Source organism: Leuciscus leuciscus (genome assembly GCF_965113295.1).
Source record: "Leuciscus leuciscus genome assembly, contig: SUPER_11_unloc_4, whole genome shotgun sequence".
NCBI classification, from domain to species: Eukaryota; Metazoa; Chordata; class Actinopteri; order Cypriniformes; family Leuciscidae; genus Leuciscus; species Leuciscus leuciscus.
In genome coordinates this window covers 105,253-133,068 of record NW_028118543.1, presented here as the reverse complement: position 1 = coordinate 133,068, position 27,816 = coordinate 105,253, and the positions used below count along the sequence as shown (strand labels likewise).

General features: G+C 36.9%; 1 protein-coding gene and 1 long non-coding RNA gene across 4 annotated transcripts in view; one reads left to right on the top strand and one right to left on the bottom strand.

Moving 5' to 3' along the window:
* The window catches only part of LOC309510207 (NLR family CARD domain-containing protein 3-like), a gene marked incomplete at its 5' end in the record, with an annotated part of 36,948 nt that extends 34,790 nt beyond the window's left edge, over positions 1–2,158 (bottom strand). The window contains 2 exons of the mRNA XM_082191244.1: positions 1,797–1,956; positions 2,109–2,158. Coding sequence (XP_082047370.1) covers positions 1,797–1,956; positions 2,109–2,158 — 210 coding nt within the window. The remainder of the gene's footprint in view (positions 1–1,796; positions 1,957–2,108) is intronic.
* Positions 2,159–17,315: 15,157 nt separating this feature from the next.
* Positions 17,316–20,328, top strand: LOC309510188. 3 transcript variants are annotated; one of them, XR_014210243.1, is made up of 6 exons: positions 17,316–17,455; positions 17,559–17,632; positions 17,770–17,795; positions 18,070–18,150; positions 18,386–18,495; positions 19,945–20,328. It is a non-coding gene; the product is annotated as an uncharacterized lncRNA (long non-coding RNA). The 3 variants fall into 3 exon arrangements; XR_014210244.1 differs by having other exon boundaries at positions 17,729–17,795; XR_014210245.1 differs by lacking the exon at positions 18,070–18,150 and having other exon boundaries at positions 17,729–17,808.
* The last annotated feature ends 7,488 nt before the right edge of the window (positions 20,329–27,816 follow it).

The following is a 27,816-nucleotide window of genomic DNA, read 5'->3' as shown; positions in this document are numbered from 1 at the left end:
CCATTAGTCCTTTAATACATTATCAGCACTAATAATATAATACAATTCAATATGTATATCCCACATGGTGCAGTTAATATTACTAGGCTAACGTTACAGTAAATCCATGATAAATGATGGGAGATTGCAGACCGAAAAGCCTTCAGACTGTATCGTTGTGCAGAGTTTCTCCTGTTGGTCAGCGCTGTTTAATCTGCCTTTAAACTGGTTTAAATCACTGAGACAGTGTGTTCTTCGCTGAATTCAAGCACTTCTCACTGGATCTTGTGACCGAGACCGATCAGAGTAAACGCATCAGTTCTATTGAGCTCGCGCTGCGCTGCCGTTTGGACTTGGAGCCGAGCGGGTAAATGGTTCGTGTGGCGCGCGTTTCAAATGAGCGTTCCGCTTTTGGCGCATTTAACCTGTGCATTTAACATTATGCCGCCAGCGCATTTTCAGGGGGAAAAAGCAATTGTAGAACCAACGAATGAACGAGCATATCAATTTAAGACGTGGCTAAATGAAATTTATGACCTTGTATGGAAAATCCGGACGTTTTTATGACTTTTTATGGCCTAAAATTCTGATTATTAAATTTAAGACGTTTTATGACTTTTTATGACTCCGCGGAAACCCTGTATAAAATAAGTGATATACACATATGCATATATACACATATACATGTACACATGCACAAATATACATACATGCGCATATACACACAGTACACACCTATACACAAAAACATGCATAACACATACATACATACATACATACATAAATATAATAAAGACCGCAATGCAAAAAAAAAGAGAGAATGAGTAAATCAGAACACTGATAAATGGTCTAAAAAGTCTAGGAACAGTTATATGCCTGAGAAAAAAGGTATGTTTTTAGCTTAGATTTAAATTCCGCTTCTGATGAAACTGATCTGAGGGAGACCGGGAGACTGTTCCACAACTTTGGCCCAACAACAGAAAAAGCCCGGTCACCTCGCAGCTTTAATCTAGATCTAGGGACCATCAGTAATTTTTGTTCAGATGATCTCAGAGATCTAACAGAGGTTTTTGGGTTCACAAGGTCGCAAAGATAAGTAGGGGCTGAACCATTCAAAGCTTTAAAAACAAAAAGTAAAATTTTAAAATCAATTCTGTAGTGGACCGGCAACCAGTGCAAAGAGCGCAGTACAGGGGTAATATGTTCGAACTTGCGAGTACCAGTCAAAAGTCTGGCAGCTGCGTTCTGAACCATCTGAAGTCGATTTATATTAGATTGACTAATTCCAACATAGAGAGAATTACAATAATCCAGCCGAGATGACACAAATGCATGGATCACTCTCTCAAACTCAGAAAAGGTTAAAAAACTCTTGGTTTTAGATAACAATCGTAGTTGGAAAAAACAAGATCTAACTACAGAGTTTATCTGTTTGTCAAATTTGAGTGAGGATTCAAAAATGACACCCACATTTTTTGTAGAGGGTCTTTCATAACAAACTAAGTCTCCCTAATCATAATTAAAGGTGCCTGAAGGCTCAAAAACCATAACCTCTGTTTTGCTCTCATTAAGGTGCAAAAAATTTGAAGAAAGCCAAGACTTAATATCAGCCAGACATGCAGCTAAGGATCTCAAAGCTGTTTTGTCGTTGTGCTTCAGGGGCAAATAAATTTGGGTGTCATCAGCATACAAATGAAATGACAGCTTGTGCTTGGTAAAGATAGACCCCAAAGGAAGCATATATAATGAGAACAAAACAGGAGCCAAAATTTGTCCTCTGTTGCTGCTCTCCTGGATTGTGTCTCAATCTGTCTCACCTCATTTTCGATACAGATCTCTCCACACTCACCCTCTGTGATGTAGAGCTCTGTGTAGATCTCATTCAGGAGTGTTGGGTTTCCCTGCTTTGCTGTTCCCTCATTCAGACACTTAAACTTCTCCATCAGTTTTGATCTAAATGTGTTCAGGACTTCATGGCTGTAAAATTTAAATAACATGGTATTACATAAGTTAAATATATAGAGTAAAATGTTGTATTTGTTTACCTGTTTGTTTACTTTACCTGACACTAGCATCCCTGCTTTCATTAAAGTCCTGAAGTTGATTCATAGGCTGGTCATTCTTCTTACAGGCGGGTTTTGTTACTGTTGATCTTTATGGTGGGATTGACCTTAAACATCATGAAGAATCAGACATATTGGTGGATTTGTTTTATATTACCTTAATAATTCACTGTCAACCTCCTAAAACAGATAATAAGTAAATGCACTTATTAATAAATCAACTGCTCAAGGCCACAACTGTAATAATACTAAAAACAAAAACTATATAAAAAAAACGTTTGTCAAGACAAACTTTGTGTTAGCTTGAGAAAGCTTTTTATATATTGTAAATATTATATTAAAATAATATATTATTGATTGATTGCTTATAATTTAACATCATGTCAGTTGTCAGAGCTATTTTAATGGTGAGAATAAAAGTAGCAAAATATAAAAAGAGAAATAAACTAAAAACTAAATTTACAAATGTTTTTAAACTAATTCAGCCTCACTTAATAAAAAAAAAATCTATTAATACGAATCAACAGAATAAAAACAGAGTCCTAGAAGAGTTAAAACCATCGCATTCCTTTAAAATCTGCTTTAAAGATAGTGGACTCTGTCATAAGAGGCATAAAGGAGGATCTTCAACTGATAACAAAACCTTGTGCCTATTTGGCAATATGTGCAGATGATTTGGTCCCAGTGATTATCAGAGTAGAAACAATGTTTTCTATCAACAACAGGATTAATTTCATAAAGTTTAAAGGTCATATGATGCGATTTCTTGTTTTCCTTTTTCTTTAGTGTGTTATGTAGCTGTTAGTGCAAGTATAAGATCTGCAGAGTTACAAAGCTCAAAGTGTAAAACCTTAAGAGATATTCTTTATAAAAGTTATAAAGGCTCAGCCACGCCTTCCTAAAACTCTTCTTTCAAACACGCCCCAACAAATCTAGGTCAGTGTGTGGGGACAGAGTTTCATAAATAAATGTATACGCAAAGAAAGAAGGCGTAACTTTTGTTCTCGCTGTATTATTGTTGCCGCCAGCGCCGCCATGTCGTGGAGACACTGTGTTTTTCGCTGCGAAAGCCAAACTAAATGAGTTTGGCCTTCCAAAAGAGGACACAATTAGAAAACAATGCTTAAACTTTATTTACAACTGTTCCAGAACAGTACAAATAAAATATTCGACTGTGTGATGCGCAATTTTCAGAGGACTGTTTCCAGACCCTGCGAGAGTACAAGGCAGGCCGTGCACAAAGCTGATTCTAAAAAGTGGGGCAATTCCATATTTGCTTGTACATTCTGGCGCTTCTGACTCACACACAGCCTGTAAGTATGTTTTTTTTATATTTTAAGAATTTGCTACTGACTATTCAAAAATCTCTTTCATTCAAATATTTAAATGTCTTTAGAAATGTTATAGCCTACCTGAGATCAGTCTGTGTATCGTCATTCTTAAAATGTATTAGATGACCCATAGAGCCGTCACTCCTCAAAGACACACAGCTGGGCGCTGGTTCTGATCTCTCCTGCTGAACTGAACTATAACAGAACAGATTTAATTAGTTTTTGATGATAATCACCATATGCAAGATCTTCATACTGTTTGGATGAAAAGCACTTGAGGAGGGTTTAGACATTGTTTTCAAGAAATTCATTTAAAACAGACATCTCTTTTATTATGGGCCTATAAAAGGTTATTTCATTTGGAAATATGTTCAGATGATATGGTCCCATGAATTGTCTGAGTAGAAACAATGTCGTAACTTTTGTTCTCGCTGTATTATTGTTGCCGCCAGCGCCGCCATGCAAAGATGATCGCTCATCTTGGACATCTGCATTTTCCGGATCAGAATCGATCTCGAATTGATAAGGTAGTTCTGACATGATCACATGCCTTTATTGCTTCTGGAGCTGATGTTCCAAATATGGTAAGGGGCGAGACATTTCCGTCACACGCTTGAAGGGGTGGTTGATTATGATTTCACTTTTTTAACTTTAGTTAGTGTGTAATGTTGAAGACGAAGTCCTTAAAAAATGCTAATCAATGAATAGAAGATAACACATAAGCTACCTAAATTCATCAACTAACCATTCAGAAATGTACTGTTGCATTCTACATGTTGTCACTTCTTGAGTCTCTCCATTATTGTCTGACTCTGGTTTGAACATAAACATTGACATTTTCAGTGCATGTCTGTGTGAGGTAAAAGGATATAAAATATCTGTGGGGTATTTTGAGCTAAAACTTCACATACACAAACTGGGGACATCAAAGACTTATTTTACATCTTGTGAAAAGAGCATTATACCACCCCTTTAAGGTTATCGGGCCAATCACAATGTACTGGCTAGCTGGCCAATCAGAGCACGCCACGCTTTTCAGAACGATGAGCTTTGTAAAAATCAACGCATTTCAGAAAGGCGGGGCATAGAGAAGCAACAATAATGTACAGTATGTGTAGAATAATGAGTATGTTTGTTTTTTAACCTAAAACCGCATAAACACATTGCATTACACCAAATAATGTTATTTTTAGAACCGTCATATGACCCCTTTAATTGTATTACATTGATACCATCTGTTGGTCATTTTTGGAGGAGTCATTTTGGAGGAGGTTATAATGGGTTTGAGGTCAGAATATAGAATAGGGTATTTTTTTGAGCTCTGAATATACATGTAAGGCCACAGCAGCACTGCTGCACATTACCTGCAATTCCACATCGCCCAGGTACCAACAAAAAGGACTACATTTAAAATGACCACTAAAGTTGGGTATTTCAAATAATATAAGCATCTCTTTCAATAAAATGCTATTTATCTGATTCCAAGCCATGAAATTGGAACACTCATAGATATGTCTCTCTTGCATCAGGTGAAGACAATGTCTATTATGAATATCATAAATACAAAATACAAAACACTGTCTTTTAGTGCAGCAGATTAATGGCATATTTCAAGAGAATCGTTCAAATTGGTATAGAAGCATGAAATTTGGCACAGATACTCTCTAAGGGTCACTTTTTGGGAAAAAGGCGTTGGCCACCGAAAAATTCAACATGGCGGCCATTTTTTCAAGATGGCCGCTATTTCTGTAAAATGCTCATTATGTCAATTGTTAAAACAGTGATGTAGGCATAACATTTTGTGAAAATACTCTCTTCAGAATGTTTTTTTGGAAAACGGTGCTTGTCCCTCAAAAATTCAAGATGGCTACCAGTTTTCAAGATGGCCGCCATTTCTCTTGAATCCTTACATCTTTTTTTCAAATGGTGCTGCTATCATGAAATTTGGTACAAATATTCTTCAAGGAACATTATCATGGAAAAAGGTGTGTGCCGCTCAAATTCAAGATGGTGACCATTTTCAAGATGGCCACCATTTCTGTCAGAGCTCAATTTAATGTGTTAAGGAAGGTTTTGTTTAATAGAGTGAACGTCATTACACAACCAGGGCACACTGGTGACTTAACTGCTGTGGAACTCAGCATGGGGTTTAGTGTCAGCTGATCTAGTTTTACTTACACTGTAGTTCTTGACTAGTAGTAATAGTATAGCTAAGTTTAGTGTCCCAAATGCTGTCTACCAGCCCCTCATCAATTAGCTAGTAATAGATGTAGTTAGATAGCCGCACCTGAATTGACAGGTTGTGCCAGCGCGGGAGAGCCGAGCCAAGGGTAAGCGGGGAAATACATGACTTGTTCATGTATGCTTACCTGGAAGGTGTACAGATCACACGGGACTTAAATGGCACTGGATGAATGATCGGGCTAGGTGTAGGTGACCCGTACCTAGTTGTATCCCATACCTGAATGTGTACTATGTCTATGATTGAGGTGGTAAAAGGATAACCCCTCGGCCTTAATCAGACAACAAACCCCCAAAATGGCAAATGAAAATCCCATGTCAGCCAAGAGGCCAACTGATTGGAAGAAATGTTGTCTTTGTCAGACAGACACAAAGGAACCCCTCCAATCACCACCTACCCATCATGTTTCTCAACATGATGGCTATAAAATGATTGCCACCAACATTCCACTCTTACACAAGATGAACAAAATGCCAATGACCCTGGACCTGGAACGACTGGATGAAGGTGGTGGTATAGAAGCTTTGAGAAGGAACCAAGCGAAGTATCACTACAATTGTCGACTTCGGTTCAACAACACAAAGTTACTTCGTGCCCAGAAGCAACAATCCGATGCTCAATGTAGTGAGATAGATGAAGGCCAAACAAAGCATCGCAGAACCATGATGCAGAAAAGTCTGATCAGGATCATGGATCAGGATCTGACCATGATCAGGTTTGCTTTCTTTGTGATAACATATCTCCTGAATCTGACCTACGTCAGGTAATGACACTGCAACTGAATGACAGACTACATGAATGTGCACAAACACTGAATGATGCTAAATTATTGTCTCAACTAAGTGGTGCTGATGCCATTGCACAGGAGCTGAAATACCATCATTTGCGTCTCATTCATCTTTACAACAGAGAGAAACCTCAGAAGGCTTGAGAAAGAGTCACAGAGTGAAACGATTCAACCAGCCATCTTTCCTATGGCTCTTTCTGAACTGGTCACCTATATTGTTGAAACCAGTCTCAATTCTGATGGTCCTTCCGCCTTCCGTCTCGCAGATACAGTGGGGAGAACAAGAATTTGATACACTGCTGATTTTGTAGGTTTTCCCACTTACAAAGCATGTAGAAGTCTGTCATTTTTATCATATGTATTCTTCAACTGTGAGTGACGGAATCTAAAACAAAAATCCAGAAAATCACATTGTATGATTTAAGTAATTAATTTGCATTTTATTGCAAGACATAAGCAGGGATTTTGGCACACTCCTCCAGACCTTCTCCAGATCCTTCAGGTTTCGGGGCTGTCGCTGGGCAATACAGACTTTCAGCTCCCTCCAAAGATTTTTTATTGGGTTCAGGTCTGGAGACTGGCTAGGCCACTCCAGGACCTTGAGATGCTTCTTACAGAGGCACTCCTTAGTTACCTTGGCTGTGTGTTTCAGGTCGTTGTCATGCTGGAAGACCCAGCCACAACCTATCTTCAATGCTCTTACTGAGGGAAGGAGGTTGTTGGCCAAGATCTCGCGATACATGGCCCCATCCATCCTCCCCTCAATACGGTGCAGTCGTCCTGTCCCCTTTGCAGAAAAGTATCCCCAAAGAATGATGTTTCCACCTCCATGCTTCACGGTTGGGATGGTGTTCTTGGGGTTGTACTCATCCTCCTTCTTCCTCCAAACACGGCAAGTGGAGTTTAGACCAAAAAGCTCTATTTTTGTCTCATCAGACCACATGACCTTCTCCCATTCCTCCTCTGGATCATCCAGATGGTCATTGGCAAACTTCAGATGGGCCTGGACATGCACTGGCTTGAGCAGGGGGACCTTGTGTGCGCTGTAGGATTTTAATCCATGATGGCGTAGTGTGTTACTAATGGTTTTCTTAGAGACTGTGGTCCCAGCTCTCTTCAGGTCATTGACCTGCCGTGTAGTTCTGGATTGATCCCTCACCTTCCTCATGATCATTGATGCCCCACGAGGTGAGATCTTGCATGGTGCCCCAGACCGAGGGAGATTGACTGTCATCTTGAACTTCTTCCATTTTCTAATAATTGTGCCAACAGTTGTTGCCTTCTCACCAAGCTGCTTGCCTATTGTCCTGTAGCCCATTACACAGCTCTCTGGTCTTGGCCATTGTGGAGAGGTTGGAGTCTGTTTGATTGAGTGTGTGGACAGGTGTCTTTTATACAGGTAACAAGTTCAAACAGGTGCAGTTAATACAGGTAATGAGTGGAGAACAGGAGGGCTTCTTAAAGAAAAACTAACAGGTCTGTGAGAGCCGGAATTCTTACTGGTTGGTAGGTGATCAAATACTTATGTCATGCAATAAAATGCTAATTAATTATTTAAAAATCATACAATGTGATTTTCTGGATTTTAGATTCCGTCTCTCACAGTTTCAGTGTACCTATGATAAAAATTACAGACCTCTACATGCTTTGTAAGTAGGAAAACCTTCAAAATCAGCAGTGTATCAAATACTTGTTCTCCCCACTGTATGTGCAACCTGTACCAGCAGCGTATCCTTTTTCTAACAGTGGCACTTCCTCTCTGTGGACTACACCTTGCCGTGGTGGAGAGGCTTGTGTACTCCAATGAACCTGAGACCTATGCCGGTGGGGATTTTATATCCCTGGCAAGTTTAACTAAGCTGGACAGGTCAAAGGAGAGGAGGCAGACAAAGCAGACATTATGACTATTTGACAGAAATGGTGGCCATCTTGAAAATTGTGTCCATCCTGAATTTTTGAGTGGCACATACCTTTTTCCAAAAGAGTGTTCCTTGAAGAGTATTTCTGCCTAATTTTATGCTTGCATCACCATTTGAACACTTGAAATAATTAATATTCGACAGGAACGGTGGCCATCTTTAAAAATGGCGGCCATCTTGAATTTTTGAGGGACAAGCATCTTTTTCTATTAACATGTCCTTTAGAGAGTATTTGTATAAAATGTTATGCTTGGATCACTGTTTGAATAATTGATATAATAAGCATTGAATAGCAATGGCGGCCATTTTGAAAAATGGCCGCCATATTGAATTTTTGAGTGGCCAACGCCTTTTTCCAAAATAGTGGCCCTTAGAGAGTATCTGTGCCAAATTTCATGCTTCTATACCAAAGTGAACGATTTTTTTACTAATCTGCTGCACTATTTAAGAAATGTTGCAGCCTACCTGAGATCAGCCTGTGTATTGTCATTCTTAAAATCTATTGGATGACCCATAGACCCGTCACTCCTCAAAGACACACAGCTGGGCGCTGGTTCTGATCTCTCCTGCTGAACTGAACTATAACAGAACAGATTTAATTAGTTTTTGATGATAATCATCATATGCAAGATCTTCATACTGTTTGGATGAAAAGCACTTGAGGAGGGTTTAGACATTGTTTTCAAGAAATTCATTTAAAACAGACATCTCTTTTATTATGGGTCTATAAAGGGTTATTTAATAAAATTATTTAATGTATTAATTTAAAGTACCTGCAAACTGGAGAAAAATCTTCAACTCTGGATGTTTGTGTGTCATCCATGATGAAGCTGAACAGTTGAAACAGTCTGATCTCCACTGACACTGGATGTAAATGACGAACAAACACTAAACTAAAGTAATTAAACTTAATTAAACATCTTTATCAATGATCTGATCATGAGAGTTGGAGGTAAATAGATAATGACATCGATGCGTTCACTCAAAAAAGTAATTTGAAAAATCATCACATAGCCTAACTTACAGCACGATACACAAAAGAAACCCTGTTCCTTTACTACAGGATGAAAAATGTCAAACACGTCCTTTCAGAAAAAAAGTATTAATGTGGACGTCACCTGTAAAGGGCCTCAAGACATAAAAAGTCCCCTTGATCCATATTTAGTCTAGATATCCAACCGATTCACAAACTCCTCCATCTTTTCCATCAAGTAGCTAGTACACACATTCCTGTCTACGGTTTTATAAAAGTTTCTGTGAAATACTTACTACTATTTTGTATCGGAACTTAGGAATCGACTGTCTGATTACATGGCGAAACATCAGCTTCCCTTTCAAGGGAACTCGAGCTGCGTCGAGACGCGGTGGGAACGCCCTGCGTGATTGCGTCGTGAAGCACGTGTATAACCAGTCCAATGGAAAGACGAGACGTAATAGGCGGGTGAGATGGTGCTCGATGCAGAGCCAAATGGGAGGAGCTAGAGCTCGAGCTCCCCCTTTTCTGGAGCTCCAGCTCCACCTTGCTAAATTTAGTGAGCGGGGATTCGCTGCAGCGTCAAATGGGAGGAGCTAGAGTTCTAGCTCACCCTTGCTGGATCTAGTGCGAGTTCAACCGTGATGGAGGAAGGACAAGTTTGTTTTGATGCGCAAGATGCTGGCATACATCATATTGTATTTTTCTCTAATATTTGTCGTGATTGATTAAATATTTATCGTTTCTGTGACAAACGCGTAAAAACACCTAATAAGAACATTGCTCACACTGTGTGTGTGTGTGTTTCTAAAAACGGTTGAAACGTATCTAAGTAGCCTATTATTTTATCTTTATAACTGTTTCGTTGTTTTCCTCACTTTTAAAGCTGCTTTGGACAAAAGCGTCTGCTATGATTATGTAAATTACTAGACTTAAAAGGCAATGTGAAAGCTTAGATAGTGCACCCCTATTTATTTTTTGTCCACCGCATTTACGTGTGTGTTATTTGTGAATTAATCTAAATCATCTGATTAATTTATGAAATAAAAAATAATAAGACTAGGTACCTAATCTGCCCTTTTTGTAGAAGTAAAAGCATTCTCCAACAGGCCAGTTGTAATTATTATTATTTTTAATTATATGTAGTTATTTTTAAATTAATTAAACTAAAGAAATAAGAAATAAAAATTTCTCAAATAAAAATGTATATTTACTGTACCAAACACCACTTTCAATACACAATAGGCACCATACTTTATTAAACAACACTTTATTGGAGGGCAAAGCATAAAGTTGATAAAGTAGCATAAAGAAAAATGAGATTCAAGATAAATAAAAATGTGTCTTCAAAAATACGTTAACATCATATGAATCCATTCACAGCTGCTGAAGCCTCAACACGAGTGCCAGAGAATCATATTCAGTCACCTACAGAAAACAGATTTGATATTGTGTTGGAAAATAATGATTCATTATCACAGCTAAACTGGTTTCTTGCTCTTCCCTGTACGTCTCTATCATGTTCGTGTTCTTCTACCTCGTCTAAACAGTTTGTTCAGTTGAAGAACAGAAGATGTGATCACTGATGTGGTGTAGCTTTTTCTCAACCAGAGGAAGAAGTCTCAACATCCCATTGTCAGGCGTTCTCCAGTGCTGGTCTGAAAGTAAAACAAAAAACACAAACCATTCAAATGAAGTTGTTTAATGGACAGTCGGGTCAGCTTATGTTCTGCGTTATTTAAAGCAGTGATGGTTTACTCTGGCCCTCAGCGTCCACTGTCCTGCAGATTTAGCTCCAACCTCAAACCCTCCTGCCTATTGTCTATAAGTAAACCTGAAGACTTTGGTTCAAATTTTCAGATGTGCTCGATTAGGGTTGGAGGTTAACTCTTAATTAACCTCAAAAAGTAGAATGCAAAGGGCCAGAGTTGCCTGTTCCTTACATTTACAAAGCAGCAGTCAGTACATTATATAATATACACATTGAAGTATTATATATATATAATATTGCAGCACATAATATAAGCGAAGTACTGAACAAAAACAGTTATATCAACAGCAACCTATTTTAAAAGATTTTTAAGAAAGGCATGGTCTCTTTTGAGCCTTTGCCAGTGATGCTTGATTTCTTTCCAGACAACATACTCTTCTGTGAATTGTTTCAAGAGATAGAGAAAACCAAGTGATAACCTGTACAATGTAAAATTGTCAACATCACAGTAAATTGACCGGTGTTGATTTTCCAGTGTTACAATAAAGTGTTAAAATAAAGTGTTGAATCAACACTAAACAGATTGGGTTTAACACCAGAAGTGTCCGTTTTAAATAAGAGTTGGTGTCATTTTGCGTTGTTGCAAACATAACTCTCTTTTAGAGTTAACCAAGCCACACCTCCGTTTACGTGCAACCGTCGTTTTTGACTGAACCAGAGTCCAGACCACATGCGAACGCCATTTTACTTGTGGAAGAGTCAAGCGTGGGGTAAGTCTAATACTTTAACTTGATAGTAATACAGATAAATCAGACTGTAAATTGATTTCAATGTATAGAGTTTATTAGTTTAATCTATTATTCGATCACAAATCACTGTAATAATGAATAATTAACATTAGACAGCCAACGAGCTCTGACGTCTGATTTTTGTATTTTGATTTTTGCCAATGTCATGCCACTTTATAAATGATGTAAAGGTAGTAAAGCCTCGATTAAGCTTAGTTTTGTCTATCATCACGTCTCACGCACTGTAATTGTTTTTATGCACGTTCACAGGCATTTTCTTTCTGAGCACACTCGACAAAGCCTAAAGTTTTGCGCGCGCGAAGCACAGGCCATTTTACAAGGTTAACTGTTGAATTTCTAGAGTGTTCTACCAGTAACGTTAAATTGGCCTATCAGGAAGATCACTGGACTAAAACTAATTGTTATGATTTTAATTTGAATATTCTTTCGTTGACCGTGGTTCTGTGATAGTCGTGGTTCTGAACTGTGGTAACGTTACGTTTATCATGTTGTGAAATGATTGATCTGCGTGGTATTATTTTCGGCCAAATATGGGTGTCAAACGCAATTAATTAAATTTGTAGTGAATTAAAGCTCTCAGTTGCCTTTTAAGGAACGAAATCCAGTAATATTTGTTAGTGTTCGCTCTAACACTGTGTGGAACACTCGTCGTGAAATATAGGTAACGTTAGAAATAAGGCACAGCTCTTCACTCGTCTCCCTAGGGCTGAAAAATGTAGTCGACATTATCGATAAACGTCAAAACAGATATTGTCGACAGATATTTTCAACTAATAACGCCTGCAATAACGCGGTTTAACCATTGGGACGCTGTAGTGCAAGGCTGTATTGCAGCTGATGCAATAGAAGATGGCGGTTGAAGCTTTTAATGGTGCTGCTTTATTTAATATAGATTTGTGAGGCCAAGATGGCGGCGGTGTAGGTGGTAGTGTTTCTTTGCTCTTCAGGGAAATAAAGGTGAAGTGGTGATATAACCTATTAATCGGACTGGTGATAACGTGAAAAAATACGTGAAAACGTTATATGATTCTGATTTGACATCTTTATGCATGGGAAAAAGAGGCAAGAAGAAAGTTAAACAAGTTTGGCTTGACACCATGTCTTCCGACGCATCTGGCTCAACTGATCAATTTGAGAATTCAGCATCAGCCTCGAGTAGTGCTGGATTTAAACTTAAGAAAGATACCGAATCACAGTGGTTTGACATGTCCAAATTTCGACAATGAGGTTGTTGTCACATCCCTCTCGGATACTCCTCAGAGGCCAGCTGCTAAAAAAACTAAACGCGCAGAATCTAACGTTAGTGGAAACGGGAATGAGAATGTCTTGGCGGCTATTCGTGAGCTTGATTCTAAATTAGACAAAACGTTCCAGAAGATTTCGGCGATTGAAACTACCACCGAGGCAACTTCCAAACAAGTCAAAAGTCTAACAGCGACGGTACAACAGCTTATTTTGGATGTTGGCGTGCATAAAGAGGCTCTCGATCATATGGAATCTGAAGTCCACGCTCTGAGAAAGGAAAACAAATCACTGAAAGTAGGGGTGCAACGGATCAAAAAACTCACGGTTCGGATCGTTTCTCGGATCAGAGTCACGGATCGGATCATTTTTCGGATCAGCAAAATTTTATTTTATTTTTTTATTAACACTTTTAAATTGTTAAATTAAAATATATAAAATCAACTTAAAGTGCACAAGGCATAATATCTTCTTTTTAACATAATTAATGAAAAACAACTTAAAGTGCAACATAAAAAGTGCAACTTAAAGTGCAACATCTCCTTCCTTTAAACATGGACCAATGCTTTATGTGTTTCCATTGTCATATAGGGCTGTCAAAATTGCTCAAAAATGACGTTCGAATATTCCCTCTAAAAAACACATATTCGAATTATTCGAACATCTGGTTGCGCATTTTGTCAATGACGCGCATTAGGCCTATGTCAATAACAGGACAAATTAATACAAAGAGACATAACTACTTGTGTAGTTCATTTAAGTTTAAACATATTTGACAACGTATTACCTTGCTCGCTCGCACTCGCAGGCACTCTTTCTCTCTCTCTCTCGCCGTCACCCATGCTGCGTTCACACCAAACGCGAATAGAGCGTCTGGCGCGAGTGATTTCAATGTGAAGTCAATGTAAAGACGCGTTTACGCACGTCTGGAGGTTTTGCGGCGCGAATGAGGCGTCACGCTCTCTGCGGTTCATAACGCTCGCCATGACCACGCTGTGTGTGGACTGAACATGCGCACAACTTTTTTTTCATCAATCAATCCGCGGATCACGTGAGTGCCGAACCGAAGATATTGATCCGAACGGATCACGGATCGATGATGATCCGTTGCACCACTAACTGAAAGCAAGTGTACAGGAGTGTAGACGTTACAGTTGGCGATGGTTTCTAAAGTTGCACGGCGTTGCGGAAAAAGACAATGAGGATGTCCGAAGTGTGGTCCTCAACATCTTAGGGAAGATTGCTCCTGGAGTCGGAGACGGGCTACAGGACAGTGTCGATGTCGTTCATCGTCTGGGTCCGAAGCGGACGGATGGAAAGACCAGATCGATCATAATTCTCTTCTCACAGCGCCGCATTCGTGACATCATTTGGAGTGCTGCTAAAGGTTGCAAGTTTCTAACTGACAATAAACTGCGTCTCTCGGAGCCGCTGTCTCCTGAAGATAGAGCAGCGCGGGATAAGCTGTGGCCTCTTGTGAAGAAGGCAAGGGAGGAGGGCAAGAAGGCAACCTTTCCCAACTCATTTGCTTTGATTGATGGGAAACAAATCTTCTATGCTGATGTCGTGTAAGCCAAGCTGCTGCTTGCACTGGTTACTTTTCTCATGCAAAAATCGAAAAGATGAAACTTGACGACTAACAATATAAACTGTGCAAAAACTTTTAAGTTGTGCACAAATAGGAACTATTTTTGTTCTTCTTTAATTATTGTTACCTTTACTATTAATCTCCTTATTTGTTTATCACCTCGATAACATGTGCTTTGGTTATTATCCACCTCTCCCTTTACATTCTGGTAGCTAGTCTAAAGAAAGTAACTTTTTTGTTGTTTTTTCTCATTTTGTTTAGGGGTTCTTGTTATGGAGTATTCGTTTAACTCCTTGTCGGTTGTAACTTTAAATGTTAGAGGTTTGCGGGACAATCTGAAAAGAAAAGCAATTTTTTTGTTTTGTAAAAGAAGTGCAGCTGATCTTATCTTTCTTCAAGAAATTCATTCAGGGGAAACAGATGTTAAATTTTGGAGAACGCAATGGGGAAGCTCAATTTTCTTTAGCCATGGCAGCAGCCACTCGGCTGGGACTGCTATAATGTTACATAGATTTAAAGGGACTGTATTAGAAACTGTATGTTCTGATGAAGGCAGATGGGTTTGTGCTGTAATTAAACAAGATAACGCCACCTTTATAGCTTGTTGTGTATATGGACACAACTCTCGTGCATCCAATAGAGTAATGTTCTCTCATCTAGTGGACAAGCTTAAAAAGTTACACAAAAAATATAATAATGTTTATTTTATTTTGGGGGGAGATTAATGAATGTATGGACGATCACCTGGATAGATACCCCCCTAGACTTGATAGCAGGATGAATAATGATCTAATTTTTTCCCTGTGCTCCGATCTCTCTCTTACTGATGCATGGCGGTTCTTTAATCCTTCTACAAAAGATTTTACCTGGTCCAATAGAAGTTTATCTCTTAGATCTAGGATTGACTTTTTTCTAATTTCATCTTCTATCCTTAAATATGTAAAAGATGTTTCTCATGTCACTGCCCCCTTATCAGATCATAAATTAGTTGCAATAAAATTGAGTGACATCAATAATAACCCGAGAATGAGGGGCTATTGGAAACTTAATAATACCTTGTTACAAGACAAACAATTTAATAATAGTATCATCAATCTTACCAAAGAATTATTTACCGGATCAACCAGAGATTATAAAAAAAACTGGGAGTTCTTTAAATATAAAGCTAGATATATTGCAGTTAAAAGAAGTAAGGAACTTAAAAATATTAAACATAAAACCGATTCAGAGTTGGTTAATAGACTTAATGTTTTACTAGCTAAAGATAAGATTACAGAAGAAGAAGATATGGAAATAAAAAAAATTAAATCTGGAATTCGACAGAGCTTATTTAGAGATGGCCAAAGGTGCATATATTAGATCTCGAGCGAAATGGCTTGAGGAGGGGGAGAAGAATTCTAACTATTTTTTTGCCCTGGAAAAAAGAAACGGTCAGAGGAAAGCTCTTTCAGCGCTTAACATCGATGGAGTTACCTCTAAAGACCCTAAAGAAATATCAGAATTTGTTAGCAAATTTTACAGCAATCTTTATACATCTGAATTTAACTATGACAGCTGTGAGAAATTTATTAATACAATTAAACACCCTATACCAATTATTGATCGTGAGTTTAGTCGAATTTGTGACGCTGATTTGTCAATAGAGGAAATTAATCAAGCTCTGCACTCAATGAAAATAGGTAAATCCCCTGGTATTGACGGGCTTTCAGTAGAATTCTATCTTCACTTTTGGGAGTTTATTAAATTGCCTTTATTTCATATGTATAAGGAATGCATCAGTCAGGGAGAGATGACCTCTACAATGAAACAGGGAGTTATGTGTGCACGCATGCGCGGAGTTGAGTAGACGGTGAGGACACTGAGCTCTGACAATTAGTCTAAATATCGTGCAGTGTGGTGCTTAACTTACGGCAAGAGTGACCAAAATATAAGTTTGCCACCAATAAAGACTCTATGCTGTGTTATGTCTCCTAAGAAGTCTAAAGTACAGCCGAAATAAGGTGAAGAAGCGTCTCAGCAAGTGGGAGCAAGATACATGGCGGGTGAGGAGTGTAACGTGCTGGAGCTTCCAGCCCTCATACGTAAAATAATGCGAGAGGAGTTGAACGTGGTGGTGGATAAACTAAATAACCTCGCGAAAGACATATCTTTCTGCACACAAATGCTTGGTGAAGTTGATGTGACAATGTCGAACTTTGATTCACGTGTGACAAAGCTGGAGACTGTGTGATGGACTTATTAAGGCCAACGAGGAGTTGAAAGGTAAAGCCGAGCGACTTGGAAATGTACAGTCGCAAATACAATGTGCGTGTATTTGGCCTGACGAATGAGATCGAAAAAGGGAATCCGACCACACAGCAAAATCTCCAGTGTTGAAATCCTGGTGTTAAGGACTCTTAGAGTAAAGAGTTAAATTTCTGGTGTTGAATTTCACGGGATTAACACTGCTAGTGTAAACCGCACCCTCTGGCTGGTGTAAATATGTAGAGTTACTAAATTTACACTGACAGAGTGTTATTAGTTACATCCGGGACATTTACGCGCTGGGCACGACGAAACGACCTGAAACTTTTTTCACAGACGCCATTTTCTTTGACTCGTGATGCAAGGCATACGAGGAGGGAAAACGCAGATATGAAGTGTTTTATCGCATTTATATATGCACTTTATACAATTTTATTACATTATATTGTTTTATTACAATATGTATGTGCTGTGAACGGCTAAATCGTTCTCAGAAAGGCATTTTCGTTGACGCGCGATGCGGAGCAGACCAGGATGAGGTTGCTTTTAAACAGAGAAACGACGAAAGTAAGTGTTTTATCTAATTTACAATATGTATTTTATAACATATTGATTTATGGAGAAATTTAAATGCTCTGCGTGCTTAAACGAGCCGAAACCTTTCTCAAAGGCGACATCTTTGACTCAATACGGAGCTGACGACGAGAAGGTTTGCTTGTAACGTCAACAGGGAAAACACCCAAAGTAAGTGTTTTTAACCTAATTTACAACATGTATTTCATGGCATTATAATGTTTTATAACGATATTTATGTGATGTGCGCCTAAACCTTTCTCACAGACTAACGTTATGCCCTGCATCTTCTTTTACTCGTGGCGCAGTGCAGACGCGGAGTTTGCTTTTAACGGTGAGAACACAAAGTGTTTTAACTCATTTACAATACGTATTTTATAATGTTATTTTGTTTTATGACAATATTTGTGATGTGCAAATATCATAATGTATTTATCCTCTAACTATCTTTTACTTTCATTTTATCTGAAAAACAAACTTTCTTAGAATGTGTAAGTAATTCTTTAAGAATATGTTTATGAAAATGTATTTATCAGATTACATTTTGGTTGATATTTGAATATGCTTTTATGTTTAAATGTATTGATTTTGTTATTTGTGTTTGCTAGGAGCATTTCCATGCTGCACCAAGTGGCTAAGGCTAACCAGGCTTGGTCTTTAAAGGCTGTAACGTTACAGACTAGAACCTGGTGAGGGACAGATTTTACAGATAACATGAGATAATCATGTGCATAAACATTAAAAAAGAATTATAGCTTTGTTGCTATTTGGTATAACTAGATTTTTTGTGTTTCATAACAGTCATTTTGAATTTGTCCAGTCAAATTACTTTACAAAAGTTACTTTTCCTTAAATAAAATTAGTTTTCAAACCAATTGTTTTCATGATTTGACTGGTAGATGTTTTCTTGGTTTTTAATTTTAGACTCAACTGATTGGGAAATCTCTGCCCATCACCTGCCTCCAACATCACAAAGCCACAAGAAGGGAACAAAGATTCTTCCGTCAGCTGACTATTTAGTGAGATTTCTTAAGGTGCGTGTCTAAAATTATTCCTAAAGGGTTAGTTCACCTACAAATGGAAATTATGTCATTACTTACCCTCATCTCGTTCCAAACATGCAAGACTTTATTTCATCTTCACAACACAAATGAGGATATTTTTTATGAAATCTGAGAGTTTCCCGTCCCTCCATTGACAGTCCACGCAAATACCACGTTCAAGCCCCAGAAAGGTGTAAAGGTACATCATTAAAGTACTCCATGCGACTCCAGTGGTTTAACATACATTTTATTAAACTACGCAAGTGCTGTGTTTGCAGCAACAAAACATTTACCACTTAATTTATAAAATATTAATTTCCAACATGCGTTGTTAAGTGAGCGTGCATCGAAGATTAATAATTTGTAAATAAAGTTGAGTTTTTTTGTTGTTGTTTTTTCGTGCAAACAAAGCACTCTTGCTTCATACATTTTTTTTAAGTTAAACCACCTGAGTCACATGGATTACTTATGATTTCCTTTATACCTTTCTGTGGCTTTGGAAGTGATAGTTGAATAGGCTGTCGATGAAGGGACAGAAATCTCTTAGATTTTATAAAAAATATCTTAAAGGGATAGTTAGGTCAAAAATGATATTTAACCCATGATTTACTCAAGCCATTCAAGATGCATATGTCAATCTTTTATCAGACGAACACATTTTCGAAAATTATTTCGAATTATTTCACAGTTATTTTAGAAAATGTCTTCGATCTTTCAGTGGTTATAATGTGAAGCTATGGGGTCCACCTCCTTCAAGTCCAAAAATGTGCATGCATCCTTCACAAAAGTAATCCATCCGGCTCCAGGGGGATAAACGAAGGCCTTCTGAGGGTAATCCGTGCAGTTTTGTCATAAAAATATACATATTTACTGGCTGCGCTGTCACGTTCGTTCTACGTCACAACGCTTCCTACGCTACGTCCTACGTCATACGCCAGCATCCATCTCCGTGAACGCGCGTCGACCGTTGCCGGAAGCCAGTTATTTTCGTTTATAAAGTTTTAAATATGTATATTTTTACGACAAAACCGGCCTTCGTTTATCCCCCTGGAGTCGGATGGATTACTTTTGTGAAGGATGCATGCACATTTTTGGACTTGAAGCAGCCGGACCCCATAACTTCACATTATAACCACTGAAAGATCGAAGACATTTTCTAAAATAACTGAAAATGTGTTCGTCTGAAAAAATAAATCATGGGTTAAATATAATTTTTGGCCGAACTATCCCTTTAAGTGTTCCGAAGATGAGCAAAACTCTTACTGGTTTGGAACAACATAAGGGTGAATAATGATAGAATTTACATTTTTGGATGAATTAAGTCTTTAATATACTTGGAAATCTAACCAAAATAGTTTATTGTTTGAGTCACCTTGCTGTATTTATAAAACACAAATAGTATTAATTGTAAATGGTCTGGTTTTGTGTTGTCTACTCTAGGGAACCAGCACTCCAGGATTTTGAGAAAGTTGGATCTGCACAGCCTTTCCTGCTCTGTGAAACAACTAGGCTATGCACTGAACTTTACTGTTAGCAACTGGACACAACTGATCCACTCATATCCTGCAACTGTTTTTCATCTGCTGAATGTTGTTGCTGTACTGTTGCAAAGTTGAAGGTATTGACTCATCTTCACTGACACAGGACTTACATTCACTGACATGTACAGGACTTGAAGTATTACAGAGATACAGACCATTTGATGAGCAGCTTACACATAATTCTGATGACAGAAATGCCTATATTTTGCCTTCATTTATTTTAAAAGTTAACATATGATGTAAAGGGACTTGTTCGTTAATAAAAATTAGTTTGTTAAAACAACTGTTTGCATTTTGCCTTTATTTTTAACTTTACAATGAACCGAATTCTAACTTTCTGGATTGTTTTGATGTGCATTCAATGTTATCAATAGGTTAAATGCTTTGCTTTTATTTCTGAAAAGATTCCTTTTGTCAAAAAGCACATCTCATAAATACAAACTCAATTTGAGTCAAATTTAACACTCCTGAAATGTATATATGACTCCCTCCATTTTGGAGTTAAAATAACACTTTTGAAAGTGTGAAATATATACATTACTCATGGAGTACATTTTAAACACTGTAAGAGTTCAAATGTACTCCATGAGTAATGTATATATTTCACACTTTCAAAAGTGTTATTTTAACTCCAAAATGGAGGGAGTCATATATACATTTCAGGAGTGTTAAATTTGACTCAAATTGAGTTAAATGTACACTGGCTTTTTTGCTGTGCAGCTACATGTCTGCTTTGTTGAGGATTTATTTCAAGATAAACTACGGGGGGAGCCACAGGTGGAGATGGCCCGCAGGGTTGGACCGGTTGGGAAAGGTGCAGCTCGAGTGATGATTGTACGTCTTCACAAACTCACAACGAGAGAAGAGATCATAAAAATCGCCAAGAAAGAGGGAGTGCTACAAGTACGAGGGATGAAGTTAAGGATTTTTCCAGATCTCACTACAGAAATGGCAAAAAAACGTGCAGGATTTCATGAAATAAGGAGTAAATTGAAGGACGCAGGGGTGAGACATGGCATAATTCATCCAGCGACGCTGATAATAACATTTAAAGGAGAGACTAAGAAGTTCACAGAACGCAGTGCAGCAGAAGTGTATGTAAAGACCATAATCGATACTGGATTGAATGTTAGGGATTAGATCGGATAAACTATAAGGTCATATGATAACAGATAAAATGGACTATAAGTTAAACACTGAATTTAAGAGTGATTTTTCTGTTAAGCTAATTATGATGTGGGCAAGGTAAATAGAAAATGAATTTCAAATTTTGGTTAAGCTTGATTTTAAAAGTTTTTGTTCTTGAATTTAAGACCACATTGCTAAGATTTAGTTTAGGAAAATGAATAATTTGTCATGAGCAAGCGTTGCTCTACTGATGTATTTTGTTTATTTCATTACAATGCAGAAGATATTTGTGTGTGTGTGTGTGTATGTGTGTGATGTGTGAGTGGTTTGATGTTATATTTGCATTAATGAGAGCTCAATGTAATACTACAGGCATGAGTATTGATGGACAAACATGTGTTAGATGGTTGAAAAATATTTTTTGGTACAAAAAGGGATGTTTGAAATAGCTCATTTGAATATCTGTAGTTTAAGGAATAAAATAAATGATATCTCAGAAATATTATAATTTCGACATATTAGCCATTTCAGAAACACATTTAGACTCAACTATTAATAGTACTGTATTGAATATAGATGGCTATAATTTATATAGGCAGGACAGAAATTTGTATGGAGGAGGAGTAGCTTGTTATGTTAAAAATAATATTCCAGTCAAAGTTAGAGGAGATCTTAATATACCAGGAGTTGAAGTAATATGGGTACAGCAACAATTACCTTATGTAAAGCCTATTCTTATCGGATGCTGTTATAGACCACCAAATGCTACTGTAATGTATTTGGATCAAATATGTGAATTGTTGGATAAAGCATGTGAAATGGGAGATGAAATCTATTTCTTAGGAGATTTTAATATAGATTGGAAGTCTATGAATTGTACATCAAAGGGTAAATTACTTTCTTTAGCTAATACTTGTAATCTGTCTCAAATAGTTAAGGATTATACACGAGTAAATTTGAAAGCCGATGGCACATATTCAGCAACTCTTATTGATTTAATTTTTACAAATGTAAAAGATTTATGTTCGGAGGCAGTCTCTATTCCGGTCGGTTGTAGTGACCATAATTTAATAGCTGTGGAAAGAATTACAAAAGTATCTAAATCCGGTCAATTTTATTCATAAAAGGACATATAAAAAGTTTAAAGAGAATGATTTCGTAGAAGAAATGAGGAGTGTAGATTGGTTGGAGGTTACACAGCAGCAGAATCCTACTAGAGCTGTGGCCATTTTTGATAACTTGATAACCAGAGTAATAGACAAACACGCTCCTTTAAGGGAACAAACTGTAAGAAATGTTTCAACTCCATGGCTGGATCAAGAGCTCAAAGAATATATGAGGCACAGGAATCAAGCTAAAGCAGAAGCTATTAAACAGAATGACGTGGTTCAGTGGAATTAGTATCGTAAATTTAGAAATCAGGTGACTAAAATGAACAAACGTAAAAAACAAATATATTATCAAAATAAATTAAGAGATGCTGGAATGGACAGTGCAAAGGTATGGAAAACACTTAATGAATTACTGGGAAGGAAAACAAAATGTAATACAACATCATTAGAGGCTGATGGGATTTGTCTTACTAGACCAAAAGAGATTGCTAATTATTTGAGCCATTTTTTTAAGCATAAAATACAAAAAATTAGACAAGCCATGGATTTGGGACAAGATGAAAATATCTCATATGATCTAATATCAAATAGGATAATGAAAAAAAAAGATTGCACATTTAAATTTAACACTGTAACAGAGGACAATGTGAAGAAAATATTACAAGCAAGTAAAGATAAACCCTGTGGAATAGATCACTTAGATGTTAAATTGTTGAAGATGGTGGTAGATGTCATTGCTTTGCCCATTTCTCATATTATTAATCTGAGTTTAACAGCAGGTGTTTTTCCCTCACAATGGAAAAAAGCTAAAATTTTACCTTTAATAAAAAATAATAAAGAACAGTTTTCAGGTCAGAATAGCAGACCAATAAGTTTATTACCGGCAGTAAGCAAAGTGATGGAAAAAGTTGTGTATGATCAAATACAAGAGTATTTGGAAGTAAATGGGTTAAACACAATGTATCAGCATGCTTATAAAATGGGTCATTCCACAACAACAGCACTCACTCAGTTAACTGACTATTGGCTACAGGAAATTGATCATAAGAATTTAGTGGGCACAGTATTTTTAGATCTAAGCACAGCCTTTGATGTTCTAGACCATAATATTTTATTAAAAAAGTTAGTTTGTTATGGATTTGAACCAACTGCTGTTAGATGGATTGAAAGTGATCTTAGAAAACGTGAGTACACAGTTTACTTTAATGGTAGCTACTCTGAGGTGGAAGAAATGAGTTGTGGGGTGCCCCAAGGCAGTTGTTTAGGACCCCTTTTATTTTCTGTTTTCACAAATGATTTTTCACTTGTAATTAAACATGCAACCATGGCAATGTATGCAGATGACACAACATTGTGTCAATCAGCAAGAGATATAGATCAACTGAATATTATGTTAAATATGGAGTTAGACTTGGTTATACAATGGATTACTGACAATAAATTACTTATTAACAAAATGTATGATACTTGGGTCAAAATATTTTCTTAAGCCATCATTAACATTGCACTTAGATATAGGAGGAAATGTGATTCAGCAAGTAGAAGAAATTCATCTATTGGGTGTAATTGTGGATAGCTCACTGTCTTGGAATAGCCAAATAAATAAAATATTGCAAAGAATGGGTCGTAGTATGGGAATGATTAGATACTGTAAGAAATGTATTCCCAAATGGCTGACTAAACGATTAGCCCAATCTTTAGTATTAGCTCATTTAGACTACGCGTCAGTTGTTTGGTCAAATACCAATGAAAATAATTTATACAAATTGCAAGTCGCACAGAATAAAGTGGCACGTATCGTTTTGGGTTGTCCATATACAACTAATATAATCACAATGCATAATAATTTGGCATGGTTAACTGTAAAATATAGATTAAAATATTTTCTTTTATCATTTATTTATAATATCATTGAAACAAAAATTCCTGAAATAATTTACAGAAAATTGACATTTTTTGCTGATCAACATAATTACTGCACAAGACAAACCACTGGAATGCAATTTGTTTTGCCTCAAGTAAGAACTAATCAGTTTCAGAAAGCAGTTTTTTATCGGGCCATGGTTGCATGGAATGGATTACCAGGATTTTTGTTGTTGGAAAATAATAGAAATTGTTTTAAAAAGAAATTAAAATTGTTTCTGTTCACACAAGAGTCATGATGTTGGAAGAGTATGGTAATATGGAAAGATGTTTTATAGTTTGTATTGGAGAGCTATTTATGGATTATATGTTCAAATGTATAGCATTTTTTTTTGTTTTTTGTTTGTTTATTTATTTAATTGCATTGGGCTATTGTAGATGATGTCCAGTTTGTGGATGGGTGTGAGTGAGTGAGTGAGTGAGTGAGTGAGTGAGTGAGTGAGTGAGTGAGTGAGTGAGTGAGTGAGTGAGTGAGTGAGTGAGTGAGTGAGTGAGTGAGTGAGTGAGTGAGTGAGTGAGTGAGTGAGTGAGTGAGTGAGTGAGTGAGTGAGTGAGTGAGTGAGTGAGTGAGTGAGTGAGTGAGTGAGTGAGTGAGTGAGTGAGTGAGTGAGTGAGTGAGTGAGTGAGTGAGTGAGTGAGTGAGTGAGTGAGTGAGTGAGTGAGTGAGTGAGTGAGTGAGTGAGTGAGTGAGTGAGTGAGTGAGTGTACAAAATGATGAATTATGTAAATGTGTGATGTAATGAAGAGGAGACCCCAGGAAGAATAGCAACTGATATTTCAGGCGCTAATGGGGATCTTAATAAATGAAATGAAATGAAATCCCTTATACCCAAGTCAAGCAAGGACCCTTTATTAATTGACAATTGGCGGCCTATTACTCTTTTAACATTAGATTATAAAATGTTAGCCTCCGTTTATGCTAAAAGATTACGTACTGGTCTAAATAACATTTCAGAATCTCAGTCGGGCTTCATGAAAGGCCGTCACATATCTAATAATATAAGGTTAGTATTAGATGTGCTAGATTACTCTAATTTAATTCACTCAGACGGTCTCATACTTTTTCTTGATTTTCAAAAAGCTTTTGATTCCTTAGAACACAAATTTCTTTTTCGCACTCTAGAGTTATTTGGATTCGGTAAATCATTTATTGATACTGTAACCATGTTTTATAGAGATATTAACAGCTCAGTGATCGTTAACTTTGATACATCCAAAAGGTTTGACATCCATCGTGGAGTCAGACAGGGCTGTCCAATCTCCCCGTTTTTATTTCTTTTAGCCACTGAACTACTTTGTCTAAGGATTAACCAAAATGAAAGTTTGACAGGAATCTCTATATTTGATCGGGAGTTTAAAATTGCACAGTTAGCGGACGACACCACACTATTCTTGGAGGATAAAAAACAGTTACCTAATGCTCTGGAATTGGTGGAACAATTTTCTTGTGCTTCGGGTCTAAAACTTAATATTTCGAAATTATCTCAATTCATGATATAGATGAGACATCATTGGAGGGGATCCCTGTTAAAAACTGTGTAAAATATCTAGGTATCCATATCACAAAAAATCCAGTTACCAGACATCTTTTAAACTTTTCTGATAAAATGACAAAAACTAAAAACGTCTTTAACATCTGGCTTCAGAGAGATCTTTCATTATACGGTAGAGTCCTTTTATCTAAGGTGGAAGGGCTCTCTCGCTTTGTATACCCTGCTCTTTCTTTGTTTATCAATGATAAAGCTATAAGGGAAATTAACAAAATATTTTTGGATTTTATTTGGAAAAATAGGCCTCACAAATTGAAAAAAGAAGTACTCTCTAATTCCAGAGGTGAAGGTGGCCTTGACTTTTTAGATTTTGCTGATACCATAAACACCTTTAAAGTAAACTGGCTGAAAAGATGCCTTGTGAATCCAGTGTCGTTATGGTTTTTCATTCCTAATAATATCTTCAACAAACTCGGTGGCCTGTCTTTCCTATTAAAGTGTAACTTTTTACCTAGCAAGTTACCCATCTCCTTATCTAACTTTCATCAGCAATGCCTTCTCTCGTGGAAATTGTGTTTTGTCCATAGCTTTTCCCCCCACAAAGTTCTCCTTTGGAATAACGCGGATATAACCGTTAGAAATAAATCTCTCTTTTTCCCTAGATGGTTTAACAATAATTTTAATTGCATTCTATCTGTCTTTGATGATTCTGGTCATATTCTAACTTACAAGCAATTTTTGAATCACCATAACTTTCCAGTTCCACCAAAGGAATATAATACCTTGATAAAAGCTATCCCAGCAGGCTTAATTCAGCTAATTAAAAATCACCTTAACTTCAGTAAAGGTAATAGTGTTTATCCGGCTTTACGCTTGGGCGAGATAGATTTTTTAGATCGAAAATGCAACAACAGACATATTCGCTCAATTTTTCAAATGAAGAGAAAAGTTACTCCAAGGGGTAAATTCTATTGGGGATCCCTTGTAACAAATGTAATTTGGAGAAAGGCCTGGCTTTTGCCTAGTAAATTTTGTGTATCCAACAAAGTTAAGGAAATTCATTATAAAATCCTTCATAAAATCTATCCTGTTAACTCTTCCATTTCTAAATATTCTGATATTGATGAGACTTGCTCTTTTTGTGGTTTTGTTGAGGAAACTGTCCCCCATTTATTTTGTGAGTGTAATGTAACCAATCGATTTTGGGCTAATTTAAGTGCTTTTGTTTTTGGCCCTACAAATGTGACCCACACCTTCATTCTTAAAGAGATTATCTTTTATTATGAAAACCCAAAGCGGATGTCCCTTGAACATGTTGTTAATTTCCTTATCTTATATGCAAAATTCTTCATCCACAAGCAAAAATGGCTTAAGTCTCCTTTGAGCTTCCCTCTTTTTCTTGCTGACCTTAATTATTTTATTTCTTCCCTTAGACTTATAAATAACAAAAAAAGTGCAACATTTTTGATGCATTATGATGATTTATTAAAAGATATGACTTAACCTTGTTGTTATGCTTTTCTTTTCTTTTTTTGTATGTATAATTACATAATGTGCTTCATGCAAATCCAGGATATGTATTTTTTTTTTCTCCTCGTTTCATTGTTTGTTCATTGTAAGAGATACAACCTTGCTTCACTTCCCTGAGCTTGTAATTATGTGCAAGTTCTGCAATAAAAAAAAAAAAAAAAAAAAGAGTCGACGGACAGAAAAAAAAAAGAAAAAAAAATATAGATTTGTTCACATGCAGCTGATTTATTTTTGTTTATTTGTACATTTTACTCATATTTAATGGAGCAAAGTCAGACGTGGACAGTAGTCAATCGATATATTGATCTCGTAATGTGTATGCGTAAGACGTCGGTTTCACAAATTTGCGTTTACATGGAGAAAATGAAAATGGCATCTTTGATGTTTTGATATTTTGAAATGTAATTTATTTTATCACTTAAAAAAAGAAAATGGTTTCATATTGAATCAAATTTTATTTATAGCAAGTTAGCAACCCAGTAAGATGTTTATTCCTCTCCCACAGGAGTTCAGAGGTAAAATCACTATGATAGTCAAAGCACAATTTAGACATCAGAAGAAGTTCATAAAAATCCCAGACGCTTGCTT